This window comes from Hyaena hyaena, unplaced genomic scaffold (assembly GCF_003009895.1).
Source record: "Hyaena hyaena isolate Hyena2069 unplaced genomic scaffold, ASM300989v1 scaffold_882, whole genome shotgun sequence".
Classification (NCBI taxonomy): Eukaryota; Metazoa; Chordata; class Mammalia; order Carnivora; family Hyaenidae; genus Hyaena; species Hyaena hyaena.
The window spans coordinates 656,408-676,865 of NW_024081513.1; the positions used below are offsets into that span (position 1 = coordinate 656,408).

The 20,458-nt window shown below is 34.5% G+C and overlaps 1 protein-coding gene across 3 annotated transcripts in view; it reads right to left on the bottom strand.

Annotated features, from left to right (window-relative positions):
- Positions 1 to 1,539: 1,539 nt before the first annotated feature.
- CEP57 (centrosomal protein 57) overlaps positions 1,540 to 20,458 on the bottom strand; it is a 34,310-nt gene continuing 15,391 nt past the window's right edge. Inside the window, exons 3-9 of one of the 3 annotated variants that reach the window (XM_039220324.1) lie at positions 13,363 to 13,542; positions 12,861 to 12,982; positions 11,464 to 11,580; positions 10,794 to 10,871; positions 8,804 to 8,911; positions 8,208 to 8,281; positions 1,540 to 1,627 (exon numbers count right to left, since the gene is read on the bottom strand). In XM_039220324.1, coding sequence (XP_039076255.1) covers positions 8,216 to 8,281; positions 8,804 to 8,911; positions 10,794 to 10,871; positions 11,464 to 11,580; positions 12,861 to 12,982; positions 13,363 to 13,542 — 671 coding nt within the window. In that variant the 3' untranslated portion in view covers positions 1,540 to 1,627; positions 8,208 to 8,215. Of the gene's footprint in view, positions 1,628 to 8,207; positions 8,282 to 8,797; positions 8,912 to 10,793; positions 10,872 to 11,459; positions 11,581 to 12,860; positions 12,983 to 13,362; positions 13,543 to 20,458 lie in introns of those variants that run through there. The other 2 variants (XM_039220325.1, XM_039220327.1) reach the window with 2 other exon arrangements.

Sequence of the window (20,458 nt, forward strand, 5' to 3'; positions counted from 1 at the left end):
TACCAAATAATATTCAGCAGCAAACTGCCCTCATCTTTCTACTTCCAAGACCTATCTCAGATCTGTCGCTTCTTCCCAACTACACTCATTCATGACCTCTCATCGAGAAGAGCTTCAAAAGCAGCCTAGTTGCTCTCGGCCCCTCTGCCCTGTGTCCAGCCCACTCCCAGTGGTCGCAATAATCTCTGACACAAATCATTACATATTTCTCCAGATGAAAACTCAGGAGTGTGCCTCCCCACTGCACTTAGTAGATATTAAATAAAGGGCTGCTTAATTTAATTAGCAATTATTTTTTTCACATATTTGTATCTTATTCTTTTCGAAATCAAGAATTTCCAGGTGCTTTTTAAAAGACTTAGGAAAATTTGGAACCACTTAAATTCATCATAGAAGTTAAAGTTTGTTCTTACAAAGGTAAGAATATTAAATATATCCAGTATTTGAAAGATGTGTCTTAGATGATAAAATCTACTCTCACAGATTACAAGACGGTGTCTTCCTTCCTAGCCCACTTAACACCAATTCCTAAAGAAATACTTCCTATAGCTCCCTATCTGTGATACATGTAAATGTCATCAATCAACGTATTTGAGGAAAAGGGTTTTTTAGTCCTGCCTTGTTCTTGTTTTATAATCATTAGAAACAAGGAAAGGGAAATGGAGTTACCTGGGATTGATATTTTCGAACTTTAGTTATTTGGTTAGCTTTGGCCTCCATCCTTCCCACTAATGCCTCCAGCTCACACTCTAAGTTGTCTTTCAGTTCCACAGTTGGGGATTCTTGGATAAGTTTCGCAAGCTGCTGGTGATCACTGCATAAAAAACAAAAGTAGGGCTTGGTTAGGCTTCCTTTTTCATGGTTAAGGCCACCATGTCCCACTCACCATCGGACCACTGCTCTGTGCATTAAACAATGACTCAATTTTTTAAACAGAGCAACAAATGGTTTCAAAGTTCAAGAAAGGCACTGGAGGCAAATGTAAAAGCAGTTCTTAATTTCAAAGGCTTAATTATTTTTATTTCACCTCCTATAACATTATACACACATAGAAAGGAAAACCTAGAAAGAAAGGAAGGATCTTGTTCCTCAAATACATCCTAACCTATTTAAGTTTAACTCAATGTATATCAATCAAGCTCCCAAACAAGGAAATAAAACTGTAAACCTTGGTCTTCAAAACATTTAATGCTATTTGAAAAGGGAGAGATATCTCCCAGAATGGTTGTATTTGTTGGAGTCCTAGTACGTTGCTCAGTGGCTGCTGCAAGAACTGTGCTCAAATATTTGCTGAATAAATTAACAACAGTATTAATGAAGTCACCAAGAACTTAAAACGAAGTTTTACAACTAAATATAATTTAAAAAACAAAACTAAAACTCACAAGCTCATTTGCCCAAATTCATCTTGTAAAGTCTGTAAGACTTCTGACAACTCTTCATTAATGCTGCTGGAGGAGGAAGATGTTACTGACACCTTCTTACTTTTACCATTTCGTGAAGAAACTTGCTTTGCCAAAGGAATATTGTTGACCACTCGATCATTGCAGAGGGCTTTACTGTGTTGCTTCATTAGATGCAAGACATGCTGAACGTTGGCTACCACAGCATGGCTAGGACTGGTGGACTGAAGAAAAATGAGAATGAATTGAAGCCACCTTCTCTAAATCTGTTTTCTTATTTACTCCCTAACCTGAGTAAAAAGATCTCTACCCATAAAAAGCTGATGATATAAACTTCCTAGAGTAAATCCAATTACCAAGTCCCATGGACTTAACCTCTGAAATACCTCCAATCCACCTCTTACTCTTCACCATACTATTACTCCCTTGGTGTATGCAACCATCTCTACCAGCTAGAGGAAGATTACAACTGGCTTCCGCTGCCCCCCGTTTCTAACTCAATAATGCTATCAGCTATCTTCCTAAAACAGTATGCTAATAGTAATATCCTATTTGAAATCCTTTGATGTTAAGCCCACTGATGCTAATGTCCAAACTCCTTAGCATAGACAAAGGGTCTATTAATCATTAAGCTGAAACTTATACTCCCTGGCCTTTTGTTTCATCATCCCCTAATTTCTCTGTATTTACATAAACTGTATTATTTGCACATGCCATTTCTTTTGTGTGGCACCGTTTTACCACTCTTTAAAACACAGTTCAAATATATAACTTTTAAAGACTTTCTAAAAACCTCCAGGTAATAAATTGGTCCAATTAATTAGTCCATTCTCAGATCACCTATAGCATTTCTCCCTCTCAGTGCATTTATCACAATATAGTATAATCATGTTTGCATGTCTATTTCACCTATTAAATGGCATATGTACTTCCAGGTAGGGACTGTCACTGCATTCATTTCTCCCTCCTCATATAGCAGGAAGATCTAAGTTCATGCTTGTCACATAAACACTAGGAAAAACCTGGTTCCCCTCTCAAAATTTCTGGTTTTGTTTTTAATATTAAACAATAATCTCAATATGCTATTTTAATTTACAGATGGCTGAGCTAACTTGGCCCCATGGGCATCATCTAGACAGTTTGTTTAAAATGCAGATTCCTAGGCAGCACTCCAAACTCAGCGTGGGTCAGGGCTTAAAAATGTATATTTTGGATTTTGCCAGTTGATTCTGACCAGCCAGGTTTAGAAGCCATTGTGCTAAACTAAACAGATATTCTTTATCCGAGTTTCTGCTGTTAGGTAGCAAATTTGAATCTAGTATTATATACAAAGAAGTATGTATACCCTTGATCCAAGTGGGGTTTATTCCAGGAATGCAAGACTAGTTCAATTATTTAATTAAAAAAAAAAAAAAAAAAAGGCAATGTAATCTAGCATGTCAACAGTAAAAAAGAAAAATCACATAACCATACCATTTTATGAAGAAAAGCATTTGAAAACATCCAACATCCAGTCAGGTACTCTCAAAAAAGTAGAAACAGAGGGAAAGTTCCTACAGCTGATAAAGAGCATTGACAAAGAACCTACAGCTAACATTGCATTTACTGGTGAGACTGAATGTTCTCCCTCCACCTCAGGTCAGGAAGCAGGCAAGGATGTCCACTCTCATCACTCCTGCTTAAATTAATACTGGAAATCCTAGCCAGTGAAATAAGGCAAAAAAGGAAATAAAAAACATACAATTAAAAAAAAAATAAAACTGTCCCTATTTCCAGATGACATGCTTCTCTACATAGAAAATTCTAACCAATTTAAAAAATAATTCCTAGGACCAAGAACTGAATGAAATCACAAAATGTAAGATCAACAAACAAAAACTTAATATGCTAACAACGATCACATAGAAACTAAATTAAAACTAAATACAACTTACATTTGCTCAAAAAATGTGAGTATAAATCTAATAAAATAGATATGGGACCAATATGCCGAAAACCACAAAACACTGATGAAAGAAATCAAAGATCTAAATAAAAAAGCTATACTACACTCATGGTCTAGAAGACTTGACATGATTAAGAATGTCAATTCTCCTAAACTGATCTGTAAGTATAATACAATTCCAACCAAAATTCTAGCAAGACTTTTTTTTTGGTAGAGATAGAAGTTTATTCTAAAGTTTATATAAAGAGACAAAAGAACTAGAGGAACTAAAACAATTTTGAGAAAGAAAAATAGACAAAGAATTACTCTCCCTCATGTTAGACTTACTATATAAAGCAACAGTAATCGAGGCAGTACGGTACTGGCAAAGAGGTAAACATATATCAATGGAACAGAACAAAAAAATAAATCTTGACCTAGCTTAGAAGCCTCATACTGTATACAAAAATCATTTCAAGTGGATCATAGACTTAGACGTAAAATATAAATGAAACATAAGTGAAAACTCTACAGAATGTTGGTCCTGGCAAAGAGTTCTTAGACCTGATAGCAAAAGTATGACCCACAGAAAGCAAAAATCAATTAAGTGAATTTCAGCAAAACAAAAAACTGCTGTGTGCAACAGTTTAAGCAGAAGAAAGAAAAGCTACAGACTGGGAGAATATAATTGCAAACTACATATCTGATATATGACTTGTATCAAAACACAGAACTCACAAAACCTAATAGTAAACAAACAAAAACAAAAACAGGCAAGAAATGTAAATGGGTATTTCACTAGAGGATATACAGATGGTAAATAAGCACATGAGAAAGAAGATGACTACCATCATTAGTCATTAGGGTAATATAAAATAAAAGCACTATGAAGTATCAAACATACATAGCAGAGGGGTGCCTGGGTGGTTCAGTCAGTTAAGCGTCCGACTTCAGCTCAGGTCATGATCTCACGGTTCGTGGGTTCGAGCCCTGCGTCAGGCTCTATGCTGACAGCTAGCTCAGAGCCTGGAGCCTGTTTCAGATTCTGTGTCTCCCTCTCTCTGACCCTCCCCTGCTCATGCTGTCTCTCTCTCTCTCTCTCAGAAATAAATAAAACATTAAAAAAAAAAAAATACATAGCAGAAAAGCTAAAATGAAAGTAATAATCTCAAACGCTGGTTAAAGGATGTGGAAAAACTCCATCTCTCAGACACTGCTACCGGCAATGAAAAATGGTACGGTCACTCAAAAATACTTCGGTAGTTTAAAAACAAGAAATACACTAAACATGCAATTCAGCAATCACATTCCTGGACATTTATCCCACAGAAGTGAATACTAATGTCCACACAGAAACCTGTACACAATGTTCATTCTGGTTTTATTTGTAAACACCCAAAACTGGGAACAACCCAAACGTCCTTCAATAAGTAGGTGCATCATTAAACTGTGGTACTTTCTCACCATAGAATATTCAGCTGAGAGAAAGAAAAGAACCATGGATACACACAACAACTTGATGAATCTCCAGGGAGTTATACTGAATCAAAAGGCCAATTTCAAAAGGTCACATACTGTATGACTTCCATTTGTTAAATGTCAAAATTGTAGATTTGGAATGGTGGTAGTTCCCATCCTACCTGTGATAAAACGACACTGACTTAACTGTACATGTGTGCGTGCACACACACACAAACACACAAAGTACATGTAAAAGTAGAAAAACCTCAATAAGGTCTGTGGATTTAGTCTCCTGGTTATGATACTATACTACCGCTATGTAATATATTACTATTGTGGTAAACCAGATGAAAGGTGCATGGGACCTTTATTATTTTTGCAACTTCCTATAAATCTAGAATCATTTTAAAATAGAAGTTAATTTATGTTTTTATCAAGATAATTTAAATTCAACTACAATTAAATGGTTTAGGTACACCTTCCTTGCAACTATGCAGTTATTAACACAGCCTTGAATATCAAGAACCAAATTCATTTGTCTCATTAACAACTTAAATGCTGATCTACATGGTATTCATTTAAAGTATGAAAATATAGGAGTATGTGAAATCTTCACTTGTAACTTATAATATGTATTCACTATACTATACTAACTGCCTTTATATGCTTCAAAATAAAGAGTATATAGTTTTAAAAATTCTTTTTCTTGTTATTTTTCTGATTGAATTCATTAATAGAATTCTGTTTGCTCAATCTGTAATTTATGAATCAGGATGTGTATTTTGCATTTTTAATTTCATTTTTCTAGTAATTCATTTTTATTGCATTTTACAAATGTACTGGTTTATGACAATGTATAATTAAAGATAGATATTTTGATAGATATTTTGAGGAATACTCGGCTGGGTGACAGCACATTCTTAGCTGCTTGAATAATATTTCACAAAGAGTACAAACAACTTCAGAAAGAGAGCTCAGGTTGAAAGACTGAGCTTTGAACCTGTCCCTTTCAACCTTTATTATTAAACGACTTCAATGAGAATTAGTGAAGATAGGCAATTAAATTTGGGGATAATACAAATAATGAACTAGATTCTAATGTAGGATAGGGTGAGACTCCTTATAGAGTCTCATTTACTTAAAAATTCTGTATAAAATAATTAAATCCATAAACATAGGACTTACAGTAGCTGATGCAAAACTTCAGGAAACTACCTGTTACTTCAGATGACTTTAAGAGGCACCTGTTTCTTCAGATGACTTTAAGAACCAGGGTGGCTCAGTAGGCTAAGCGGCCAACTTCAGCCCAGGTCATGATCTCACAGTTCGTGGGTTTGAGCCCTGCATCGGGCTCTGTGCTGACAGCTCAGAGCCTGGAGGCTGCTTCAGATTCTGTGTCTCCCTCTCTCTCTGATGCTCTCCTGCTCACGCTCTCTCTCTCAGAAATAAATAAAATTTAAAAAACTACAAAATAAGTAAACATTAAAAAAATTAAAAAAAAAGAAAAAAGAAAAAGAGGCACCTGAGTGGCTCAGTCAGTTAAGCAGCCAACTTCAGCTCAGGTCATGATTTCACAGTTCACAAGTTCCAGCCCCACACTGGGCTCTGTGCTAACAGCTCAGAGCCTAGAGCCTGTTTCAGATTCTGTATCTCCCATTCTCTCTCTGCCCCTCCCTGACTCATATACTCTCTCTCAAAAAAATAGACATTAAAAAATTTTTTTTAATTAGTGAGAGGAATGATTATGAAGTTTCCCCCAGAACAGTAATATGATGCTAGGCTGTGTCGACAGACTCCCAGAATGTGACAAAGACAATAGTCTATATATATATACAGATATAGATAGATAGATAGATATAGACTATAGTCTGTGCTAGTCACACCACATTTAGAGGGTTGCATTCAATTTAGAAAGGAAGAGAGTGATGAGATGGTAAAGAAACTCACAGCTGAAAAAAAAGGAAGTGTTTGTTTATAACCTACAATAGAATAAGGAGATGAGAATAAAGTTATTTTCAAAAGTTTAAAAATTTCAAAAATTTAAAAATTCTCAAAGGCTCATGTGGATCCCTGAGAGCAGAAAAACAGCAATGAATAGAATTTACACAGTGAAAGATTTCAATTCACTTAAAAATTTTCGAATAAAGTGGTCTAGAAATGTATTAATGAGGGCTCATCAGCTGTATCTGAACAGAGTACAACACTGCTTTGGATGTTTACATGATGGAAACAGTGGGCAGAGAACTTTACTAAGTGGGTCCCAAAGCCAACTCAACATTAGACTGAAATCAGGGAACAATAAAAACAAACATACACATAACTTTCTAGGTCCCCATCCAGAAAATTCTGACTTAGTAGGACTGTGGTGGGGCTTCATAATCTTGTTTATCAAATGCAGTACTCAGTGATGCTTAATGCAGCTGGTCAGCCCTTGAGAACCTATATTTCCAATCCAACACATATTTTACAGTGAAGCAAAAGCAGCTTGACAGAATTAAGAGACAAAGGAAGAAACATAGGTTAAAAGATAATCTGTAATCCAACAAGAGGTTAAATTTAGGGTAAAGAACAGCATAGAACCAATGGTAACATATATTTTCTATACATATATATATGTATACATATATATACGTGTGTATATATATATAAGTGATTTGTGCCTCACACATCCACAAAGGGCAAGTGGAAAAGCTAGAAATTAGTTAATTCTCTAAGCTTTCACCGAGGATTTATTGTGGGGGGTAAAACAAATAAATAAATAAATAAAATTAAAATCTATTCCCTAAGCCTCTCAAACTCACTACTTAGTTGGTATTCAAGGCATCTATGCATGAAACAACCAGTAACACAGAGCTAATGAAAAAGTGCTATAAACTAACACAGTCCTAAGTACTTATTAGAAATCACTTAGTACTTGCTAATATAGGACAAAATTACCCACCTCTACATTTAAGCACTGAAGGAACATAAGAGTCAGGTCTATTTATGAATGCTTTTTGGGGAATGATGCATGTGAGGACAAATAATATGTGAATTCTATTTATTTAAATATCTACCATATTTAAACATAAATAAGTAGGACTGAAACTAAAAATCCAATGCTACAAGTATACTGTTTCCCATTTCATTTACTGTTATCTGCAACCACACCTTCTCCAAACCAAGGGTCTCTGATATTGTTCATAACTTCCCTTCCACAAATACTTTATCTGCTTTTAAGTCCTCATAACCTTTTCCCTGCTCCCCCAATCCCATAAAACCTTCCTCCATCTCTTTCTCACATCACTATGATCCATACAAGTAAAAGCTCAGAAAAATGTTTTCACCATTTACAGGCACACAGGCAGATGTGTGGATTTAATTCAAAGAGCTAAGTTGTAAAGAAAAAAAAAAAAAAATCCAGATTTGGACTCACTCACCTTTCCAGCTACAAAAGGCATATCCCCCAAGCATAATCTATAATGTGGTTGTGCAGTAAAATAGTTCTTAGAACCTTTCTGAATGGAAAGGAAAAAAACAAAAACAAAAAACAAGTTTACTCACATGATGATAAGAGATGACCATACACGACTAACCTAAAATTTCAGTGTACTGCTGGGCTACTACTTGTTTTATTGATACTGGCATGTTCTTGAGCTCCTAATAATACCTGACAACATGCCTCCTAGCCTAGGAAAGGCTAGGAAGGAAAAAAACAGTACCTGCCAAAACAGCAAGTACAGTCTAAGAAAGATACATATATGTATATATATATATATATCTCACATATACCTAAAAACACTGTAAGGCCATTAATGCAATACTGAATAATAAAGATCTGAGCAGTGTTTTGGAGTTCTAAAAATTTAGCTTTCATATAGACCATCTCACTATCACGGTAAAAATTTATATGTAGATATTACTTGTCCCCATCTTCCCAATGAAGAAATGGAGAGTGAAGATGTGTAGGAATAATTTCACATAAATTACACTAGTTAATAATCAGCACTTTGACTTACTGGTCCTGTCTTCATACCTTTTCTGGTGGTTTTGCCTTCTTTTTTTTAACTCTCCTTGCACTGGGAACACATGGAGCTGCTTTATCTTCAAAGATAATTCTATTTGTTTCTAGACCAGTCTGCAACTAAGAAAAATAGGACAGCCTAAAGTTAATGCTACAGAAATAAAAGCTGTAAGATTTGCCACGTAAAGATCTGTAAAAACCTGTAATAGTGTCTGACGGAAAAATATATCATAGCTGTGTAACTATGTCTTGAATCAATCTGCGAACATTTGCCAAATATTTTAAATCAATACAAGTCTCTCATTTTATCCTGAAGTGCTGTGTTACAACTTGTCCTTTTTTTTTTTTTTTTTTTTTTGGAAACTTTTAGCTCCATTATTTGTAGTTGCTCCATAAATAATACCTAATGAGCTAAATGCAATATATCTGAATCCAAACGAATGCTTCAATATTTTCTTCTTTTTTTTACACATGGCAATTACAACATCAATGGCAGACACAAAGCAGCTGGAGAGCAAAACACATTTCTCTCTCTTTAAAAACTAATACTCTTACAACATAAGAAAATGAAACCAGAAGTTTTATGTCCAAAAGAACTGGAAGGTATGTCAGCAAATGCTATCACACCCTTTCCTCTAGAAGCTTAGTAACTATATTAACTTAAAAATAGTTTCCTGCACACATGATAGAAATTCCATAACCAATTACTAGGGATCTGAACAAGGACTGGTGGGTGCTTTCCCTACACCAATTTTCAGACTTCCTAAATACATGTATGTATTTGTCTAGAATAATGATTTTCAAATGAGCTTATGTATCAAAATTGTCTGGAGTTTAGGAGAAACATTCAGATTGTCAGGATCCTCTCTGGACCTCATTGTTTTTAAAAGTATTTTCAAGTTCCCCAGGAAATCATAATGGAGTTAGAACACTAAAAACCAATGGATGAGTTAGAAAGAAATACTGAGAATACTAACTCCCACAATGACTGCATTCTTTAGGGATATACTCTATTCAGAGACAAAGGAACACAGGGATGCCTACCCTCGGGAGCATCTACATTCCCACGCATCTAACAATGCTTTATATATTGTAAACTGAATAGACAGAATTTACTGAACATAAAATTACTATTCTGATAAAATTACTACTCTGTAAGACCTATGAAGCCAATGGGTTTGAAGAGTATAAAAAGAACATTTTTTAAAAATGTTTTCACATCCAGTTTATTTGATTCTTCCTGGTAGTGGTCATATATTTGTGTGGCAGAGGTTTCACATTTTAAAGTGCATTAATTACCTTTTCTCTTGTTCGATATCTCCAACACTAGGAAGATATAAAAGGAAGACCACTTCATCAATGGTAAAATCCAAGCTCTGAATGGCTAAATAAGTTCTTAAAAGAGTCTTCAGTTACAAAAATATTGGTTATCTGGTTGGTATATATATAAATTCAATATATATACATTGTGTGGATTCACACTATCTCACCTATTCTACCTGGTGGCCAATGCATGCACTAAAATCAGACTAGGAACAAACAGAGCTCATTTTCCTTATCCAGTAACTTTTGTGAATTGGTGTGTGTTACTAGCTATTCATTGGGGCAACCCACTACCTCAATTTCTGTCCTGGTGTTTTGAGGCCACCAAGGAAAAGGAAAACGTGTAAGTATGGTTTTCCAACATTTCCAACAGTAACCCATGTGAGAAGTTTTACATCATTATGTATTACCTTATTATACGATCTCTGATGGTTTTTAGTCTATTTTTTAAAAGTGCTGATTGAAACACACAACTTGAACAACTCTATAAAACTGCTCAACTTTTACTCTTTGCCTATAAAAATGTATGCTGATAATTTTCTATATAAAGCTATGTATGAGAATTTATATAGTGGACTCCTCCAAAATATAAATGATCTAAGCCCACAATGAATCTTTTGTTTTGATACAAAGCGGTATATGAAATCTGGGGAGCCTGCCTGTTGACACTGCAGCTTACCTGGGCTGCCTTAGCTTGCATACGTTTCCGTTCCTGTTCTTCTTCACGGAGTTTTGTTTCCAATTCTTGCATTTTTTTCTAGTGATACAAATATTAAAAGTGGTTAGTGAAAGACTTAGTGTCTGTCTGTAAAATTGTAATACAGCAACACAGGAATGTGCTATAAAATTTTACCACAGTAAACATAAGCTTGTTCACTCTAGTATAGTCTCTGTGCTTGCCAGTAACCGTGATGCTCTCCTCTGTGATTCATTATTGGTCATTTGTGAAGTAACTGTGAGGTAGTTAAACAGAATTATGGGTAAAATCTATGGCCAAAGAACACAGTTCTGTATGAAGGCATATAGACTACATGGAAGCTAAATTTAGAATTTTAGTCTCAGTGATATTAAATACTTCCCAAGTGAATCAATTAAAACTAAAGAGAACAACTTAAACCAAGTGATACAGGCCTCAGGGATGCTTAAAAACATTTAAGCTTCCAACATTATCAAAAAGAACTTCTTCCTTATGTAAATCAAGATTATAAAATGTGAACAACTCTCTCCAAATTTACATTTCTTCCTCTTAAAAATTCCTATCTCTTTGCTACAAGATCACTCTTCATCTTATGAATAGCCAGTATTATAAAATGATCAATTTTACAAAAGAACCAATATCATGCACTGACTTCTGCCAGGGCCTGCATTGTGGTAAGTTTGTTATATTCCTGTTCAAGAAGATCCAACTTTTCAAGCTGGCTCTGCACATGTGTCTGATCATGTTGTCGTTCTCTTTCAAGGGAAACCTGGGAAAACAGTAATAAACACAAGCATGACAATTTGACAAAAACAAAACACAACTAACACTGGGCATAACTTAGAATATACTATATAGTAATTTTTGGCCTTTCATAGGACTTATATACTACAGAGAAATTCTAGGAGAACAATATTAAGATGAAACCATAGGAAAAAGCAGTAAAAAAAATACAAGTAAAATCCTGGTCTTACCATATACTATTATAACATTTGGCTCTACACAATGAGACTTTTGTTATACTCAGCACAGATGTTTTAGATATAGAGGCTAATATTTTCAATGACTCTTGTTCTCTTACACAGCTTATCTCTCTAATTTAAGGCAATAATTGCATTTTTCATTATCTATAATTTATGCTTCCTCTGAATTCTATATAAGACATTTATTATTATTTTTAGGTTTAGTGTTAAGGCTTTGAAAAGACTGCCACCTGACAGTCACAGGGTAAACCATTAAACTAAGAGAAGTAGCAGAATTAAGCTAAATTGGGGTCTATTAGTAAAGCCAAAACACTAAGGACCTGAATTTATAAACGGTATATCTTCATAGATAAGACTAGAGCAACAGATCATACTAACAGAAATTTGACCGTGACTAAATAAAGCAGTAATATTCCCAGGAATTTGTGTCAATTACTAATCCCTTCCAATGCACCTTAATGGATACTTGCTGCCCTTAAAAAATACATGAAATTAAAAATTGGAAAGCATATTCTATTTCCAGTATTGGAACCATTCTTATGAAATGGGCTATTTAAAACTTACTGATGAAACAAGGTTATTTAATATATATGCTTAATAGATATTAGTCAAAACATCTTTCTAACCTAAGAACTGGAATATCCCAAAGGAGAGAATGACTATATTACTGTATATAATGCTTTGCCATTTCCAATCATGTGGCAGATTGAACAGACTACCCCTTCCCTACTCTATAAATGATCCCAAGTAATTTCAGACTTGGGCTATTATATTGTTGAAAAGTAGAAGCTATAGAAGCTGTGTGCAGAAGATGTGCACTGTGTGTGAGGGTCATCCAAAAAGGGAGCCTCTTTACAGTGATGTTAAAAAAACAAATCACGTTTTTCTCAAAGCTTACACTAGTTGTTTCTCAAAATGAACTACTGGTAATACTATCAGTGATTCAGATTAAAGGAGAAATGATTATTATGACAGAACCATTCGTCTTCACTGAGAAAAAAGATCTTTATGTCAGTCTAATTTCCCCCATAACTATTGCTGAGAATGACTCTGTGAGGCACCATACCTGTTTTTCTAAGACAGATGTCCTCTCCATTTCTGCATGCTTTATCATATTGCGCATGTATTCCAACTGTTTTTCTAAAAGATTACATTTATTTTCTGCAGCTAATAACTGAGATGTCAGTTCTAAACAGAATACATAAACAGAAATTAGTTCACTCAAACACCAGTTGTAACAAGCTTTTAATGGGAAATTAAATCTACTATGTACATAATAAACACTTTCCAGTAGCTCTCGAAGCCTACTCAGATGACCTACATCCATTCTTTCAATATGCTAGTCCAACCTGTCTCGAATTTGGTCAGCAAATATAATACAAGACATCACCACTTGCTCCTCAGAATGTACTCAAGTATAATGCAGTTCTGGAGTGCTCAAAGACACTGACCACTAGGAAACACTAACGTGAATGTGCTTTTAGAATAATTTTACAATACTTATTTTGTGTATTTCATTTTGTACTTTGTGTATTTGTAGGTTTCATTTCCTTCAAAATTAAACAAACCTTGATTATGCTTTGACTCTTCATTCTTTGAATTCTCTCTTTCTTGAATTTGTTCATCCAATACTTTCTTATATTCAATTGTTTCTCTAGACAAGGTTTTCACACTTTCTTCTGCCTGAATCCTTTCCAGTTCTAAGCGTCGTATCTTATCTTGAAGATTCTTCAGAGCAGAAAATATGGCTGCCAAATCCAAACATGAATAATATAACAATACATATGGAGAAAGTTCAATAAAAAAAACATACTTATCTTGGGGCGCCTAGGTGGCTCAGTCAGTTAAGCATCTGACTTTGGCTCAGGTCATGATCTTGTGGATGGTGAGTTCGAGCCCGACCAACAGGCTCTATGCTGACAGCAGAGACTGCTTTGGATCCTCTGTCTCCCCCTCTCTCTGCCCTTCCCTGGCTTGCCCTTCCCCTTCTCTACTCTCTCAAAAGTAAACATTAAAAAAATTATTTTTAAATATACTCATCTAAATAAAAAATAAAATGGATGGGTGGGCCCAGGGTAGAATCACAGTTTGGGAACAATGGAATGTTGATTATTGCCACATAATTGTTTTTTTAAAAAAATCCACTTAAGAATATCTTCTGAGTCTCTGAAATGTGCTAGGTACTCAAGTAAACAAATTATTATGGTAAAACATTTCAAAGATTTTATAAAATGGTAAAAATATTTAGCTAATCATACAAAATTCATATGTAACCTAAAGTATATTGTCAATCTTTTTATTTTTATTAATAAGATCATATGCAGAACCAATTATAGACTTAAAGATATCAAGCACAAAAAGGATGATTTTTTTAAGTCTCAATTTTTTCACTATATAGGAAAAATCCTAAACATTCTTTAAACTGACCTCCAAAAGTTTCTGATTATAAAATATATAAAAGAATATATATACAAAAGGAAGTATGCATATATATACGTATATATATACGCATATATGCGCATATATATATATGCACATAAAGAAGAACTTCTAATCCTACTACCAAGAAATAATGACTCTCATTTTTGGTTATTTCTTTCAATCTCTATTTCTTTTTTACTTTAGCACTATAAAACTTTGGGCATTCTCTCATATAATCAGATTATCATCTTAAAAGATTATCTCTTATAATCAATTAAAAATTAAAAATGAAGTTACTGAGTCTAAGAATATCCATATTTGAAGTATCTGTATTTCAAAGGCTCTTGAAAGTAAAGTACCTTCATAAAAGGTTGTATGAATTTATGCTTTCATTAGAAGTATGTGTCTTTACCAACACACCCCACTATTAATTACAATACCTCTGTTAGTCTGATTAAGAAACAAAAGCTACTTCTGGTTATTTTATTTTGCATTTCTATTAAAAGTTCAAAGATTTTTAAATACATATTATGGCCAATTTTCTTTTGAATTCCTTAAGAAAAAGTCCCCCGTTCCATTTTATTAGTTTATTAATTCTAGTTTAGATACGGTCAGCTTTGGTATAAACCTGTTCTGATTTTTCATATCATTATAATCAACAGTCTTTTGCATCACATTCTTTACAAAGATAGAATGCTCTTCAATGCCAAGAATACATAAACTTTGCATTTTCCTTTTATCATACTTAGTTTCACATATTCTTACATTTAATTCTTTACGTGAAATAAAAGATACTTTTGTATTGAAAGAGGAACTTTTAATGGTGACTGCCTCATATACCAAATTCACACAAGTACTAATATATATAGATATCGTTATTACTTACACACACATACCTACTACCACAGTCTCACACACATACCAAAAATCAGTTTCATTCCTTTAATCTGATTTTATTATTATTCCAGTATTTTAACTACTAAAACCTTATAAACATCATAGTGCCAGTCTCCCACATTATACAAATTTTTAAAACATTTCAAGGTTATTTATTCTTACCAATTAAATATTCAGAACCATTTTGCCTAAACAATGATTTCCATGAAACTTCATGGAAACCACATATTATGTAGGAAGAACTGCCATCTTTTAAAAATTGAGGATTCTCACTCAAAATAAGGCACACTTTTCCATTTATTGATGCAATTCATTCATTCACCAAAGTTTTAGTGCCTAGAATGTTATAGGCCCCAAACAGGAGACTGAAACATTTTATAATATAACCAGCTTACTCCTAGCATGCAGTGAGATTACAGTGTAATTAGAAAGAACATAAACATGAAACACATACAACCTAGAGACCTAAAAATTTCTTATAGTCTTCTATAAGAATAAGAAAAGAGGGGGCGCCTGGGTGGCTCAGTCAGTTGGGCGTCTGACTCCAGCTTAGGTCATGATCTCCTTGTTCGTGGGTTCGAGCCCCGTGTCAGGCTCTGTGCTGACAGCTAGCTCAGAGCCTGGAGCCTGCTTCAGATTCTGTCTCCCTCTCTCTCTGCCCCGCCCCAACTCACGCTCATACACATGCACTCTCTCAAAACTAAACATGCAAAAAAAAGTTTTTAATAAAACTTTGTAATACCAAACATTTGTTACATTCCTTCATTAGATTATATGTAATAGTGTATGATCTTGCTAGTATTTTATTTTTGCACTTTTAGTTATGAGTGCAGTTGGCTGGAACACACCATTTCTGTTTTATATGTCAGCAATGATAGTATCACAGAGATGTACTGGATTAACAAAAAGACCCGATGCGGGGTATATGCTTGCCTTTACTACATTCTGGAGAATGGCTTATATATCTCCCCAAAATTATTTGTCTAAACATTCTTCAACAGTAACCAAAAAAATGGAAAGGTATACCATGCTCATGGATTGAAACAATATTGTTAAAATGTCCATATTACTCAAAGGAATCTACAGATTCAGTGCAATCTTTATCAAAATACTAACTCTGTTATTCATAGAACTAGAACAAATAATCCTAAAATTTGTATGGAACCACAAAAGACCCTAAATAGCCAAAGCCATCTTGAGAAAGAGAAACAAAGCTCGAGGTATCACAATCTCAGATTTCAAGGCAGACTACAAAGCCGTAATCATCAAAGCACTACGGTATTGGGACATAAATAAACACACAGATCAACGGAAAAGGGTAGAGAGTCCAAAAATAAACCTACACTTATATGATCCATTAATCTATGACAAAGGAGGCAAGAATATACACTGGGAAAAAGATGGTCTCTTCAATAAATGGTATTGGAAAAAGTGGACAGTTCCATGCAAAAGAATGAAACTGGACCACTTTCTTTCACCATACCCCAAAATAAACTCAAAATGGATTAAGACCTAAATGTAAGGCCTAAAGCTATAGAACTCCTAAAAGAAAATACAGGCAGTAATCTCATGGACACCAGCCTTAACATTTTTATGGATATGTCTCCTTAGGCCAAAGAAACAAAAGCAAAAATAAATTAGTGGGACTCTATCAAGCTAAAAAGCTTTTACACAGCAAAGAAGCCATCAACAAAATGAAAAGGCAGCCTACCGGAATGGGAAAGATATTTGCAAATCATATATCTGATCAGCAGTTAATATCCAAAATATACAGAGAACTCCTAGAACTAAACAATAAAAACCCCACAAATGATCCAACTAAAAATGGGCAGAAGATCTGAATAGACATTTCCAAAGAAGCCATACAGATGGCCAACAGACACATGAAGAGATGTTCAACATCACTAACCATCAGGGAAATGCAAGTCAAAACCAGAGTAAGATATCACTTCACACTACTCAGAACAGCTAGATCAATGAGACAAGAAATGACAAATGTTGAACAAGGATGTGAAAAATGATCCCTCACACACTGTTGATAATATAAACGGAGGAAGCCATTATGGAAACATTATGGAGGACTCCTCAAAACAATAAAAAAGGAAGTATCATATGATCTGGTGATTCCCCTACTGAGCATTTACCCAAAGAAAACAAAAACACTAATTTTAAAAAATATATGCACTCCTATGTTTATTGAAGCATTATTTATAACAGCTAAGATACAGAAGCAAATTGAAGTGTCCACCCATAGATGAATAAAAATATATATAAAATGAAATATTACATATTCCATACATATATGCATAATAGATTAATATGTATATACAATGGAATATTACTCAGCCATAAAAAAGAACAAAATCTTGCCAATACATGATAACAAAGGTGGACCTAGAAAGTACTATGCTACATGAAATAATCCAGTGAAAGACAAATACCCTATGATTTCACCTGTATGTGGAGTCCAAAACAAACAAAAACAACAAAAACCCCACAACTGACAAACAAACAAAAACAGAAACAGACTCATAAATATAGAGAACCTGGAGCTGCCAGAAGGAAGGAGTGGGAGATGGGCAAAATAGGTGAAGGGGATTAAGTGATACAAACTCCAGTTATGAAATAAGTTAAGTCACGGGGATGAAAAATACATCATAGGCAACATAGCCAATAATACTGTAAGAACACTGTATGGTGACAGATAGCAAACTACACTTACTGTGGTGAGAACAGTAGAATATACAGAAGTGTCCAATCACTATGCTGCACACCTGAAACTAACGTAACACTGTATGTCAACTATACTTCAATTAGAAAATAAATTCTCAAGCAAAAAAGTTTATACAGAAGGCCTGAACCTTGGCTAGCCTCTGGAAACCAGGCTCTTGGAATGCTCCCTGTGTTACTAATTAATAAGGTTGTTTTGTATCCTAAGGCACTAAATCCTGCTGCGCAAGCCTGTCTCGATCGTGTAAACAATGTGTTTCATGGTGAAAAGCATGACTGTGCAGGCGCCAAGTATTTGTGTGACCAACTCCAAATAAAAGCCATAGTGTCTGAGCCGTAAGTGGGCTTTCCTGGGCAGAAACACTGCACACATCATACGCTTTACTGCTGTAGGAAGAAGTGTCTTTCTGTGTGACCTCCATGAGAGAGAAATTTAGAAGCCTGCATCTAGGTTTCTTCAGATTCTACTATAATAAGCCATGGCCATAATTACAACTACTTCTAAAACTTGTGAGGTCAAAAAAATAAATAAATAAAAAGGGGCACCTAGGTGGCTCAGTTGGTTAAGTGTCCGATTTCAGCTCAGGTCATGATCTCACAGTTCGTGGGTTCAAACCCCATGTCGGGCTCTGTGCTGATATGAAAAATTCACCAATGTTTTCAGATTCCACAATGCAACTAAATTTTAAGAAACTACCATTGGCCAAGTTTTGGAGTAATAGCAAATAAAAATATCCACAAACTATTGTAAAGATTAAAATATTACTTCCTTTCTACCTACATATCTGTGTAAGGCCGGATTTTTTTTCATATACTTCAATCAAAACAACTTGTCAATACAAATGGAATGCAATAAATAGAGGAGAATCAAGCTGTCTTCTATTAAGCCAGAAATAAGAGATTTACAAAGTGTAAAATAAAATAAAACAACATCACTTTTAGCAGTATATATTTTTTTTAAGTGGAAAAGAATTATTCTTCATTAAAATTTTTACATAAACATGTAATGGGTTTATTAGGGTTTTCTAGATTTAAAAAATTAAGAACAGATGCTTCAGAAGAACAGATGGCCAGTAAATTGTTATCAATACCCAATACAATAGCCAGAACTTGACCTCTCTAACAGATCACAAAAATACGGACGTTCTTCCAAGAGGTGTGATACATATATTCACATTACCACACAACCACATTTTGCTCTTTTTTAAAATTTGTGTTGAATCACTAGTACTAGGCCAACTGTATTTACTAATGATTCTCTAGATAAAAGAAGTGTTATATTTCAACCACATATAGGTTAAACAGACATTTGTAAACTGTGAACTGATTACGTAGTAAAATAAAAGGTAGACAGTAATATCTAAGTATAGTTACCAATATAAAAACCTAGGCTAAAATGAGGTTTCAAAAGTGTTTACTGAGATAAATTTAACCAGAAATCTGGTTTTTTGTTTGTTTTGTTTTTTAACATTTATTCATTTTTCAGAGACAGACGAGAGAGAGAGAGAGAGAGAGAGAATGGGGGAGGGGCAGAGAGAGAGGGAGAGACAGAATCCGAAGCCGACTCCAGCTCTGAGCTGTCAGCACAGAGCCTGATGTGGGGCTCAAACCCACAGACCACAAGATTATGACCTGAGGTGAAGTCAGATGCTTAACCGACTAAGCCACCCAAGCGCCCCAAAGCCATGGTGTTTGTTTAATATATTTTATACTCAATTTACTAACTAGAAACCTCTTATTTATAGGATATGGTGTCTCAAAGATAATGATAATAAAGTGCTAATTAAAGCAAGTGATAAAGTGATACTCATCAGAACACAGTAGTTAATTAAAGACTCTGGCAATTTCAAAAAATAAAGGTCGCAAACATTCAAACATATGACAAAAAAGCAAAAAACTAAATATGCAAAGCCCACAGTGGATTAAGAATCAGGTAAGATTTAGTAATAATTTAGCACATACACAAAATAATCATGCTAACAGAGTTCTAGCATGAATACACAGTCAAGAAATTAGATTATCAATCTTCTCACTACAACATTACATCTAGTTCTGATCTTTACCTCTATATAAAGAAACTTTAAAAAAAAAAAAAGTTCAAAGAAAATTTCTAAAGAATAAAAGAATAAAAGTTAAACAGAACAGATTTATTCATAGAGCAGAGTCAGAAAATGTTTATTTAGGGGTGCCTGGGTGGCTCAGCTGGTTAAGCGTCCGACTTCGACTCAAGTCATGATCTCATGGTTCGTGAGTTTGGGCCCCATGTCCGGCTCTGTGCTGACAGCTCAGAGCCTGGATCCTGCTTCAGATTCTGTGTCCCCCTTTCTGTCTGCCCCTCCCCTACCAGTGCGTGCACTCTCTCTCTATTTCTCTCTCTCTCTCAAAAAAAAACAAACATTAAGAAAAATTTTAAAAAAAGAAAATATTTATTTAGCCCAGTGTATTAGGAATAATGCTAAATTCTGCTTGTGTATCTTTAGTGGTTTTAATGAATATGAGAAAGAAAAGCAAAAAGGAGACGGAAGAAGAAGGTAAACAAAAGAAAAAATAATGTGTAAGATAGTAAATAGCTTCTTTTATCCTTCAGAGCATGGTGTTGCAAACTGTTTGATTAGG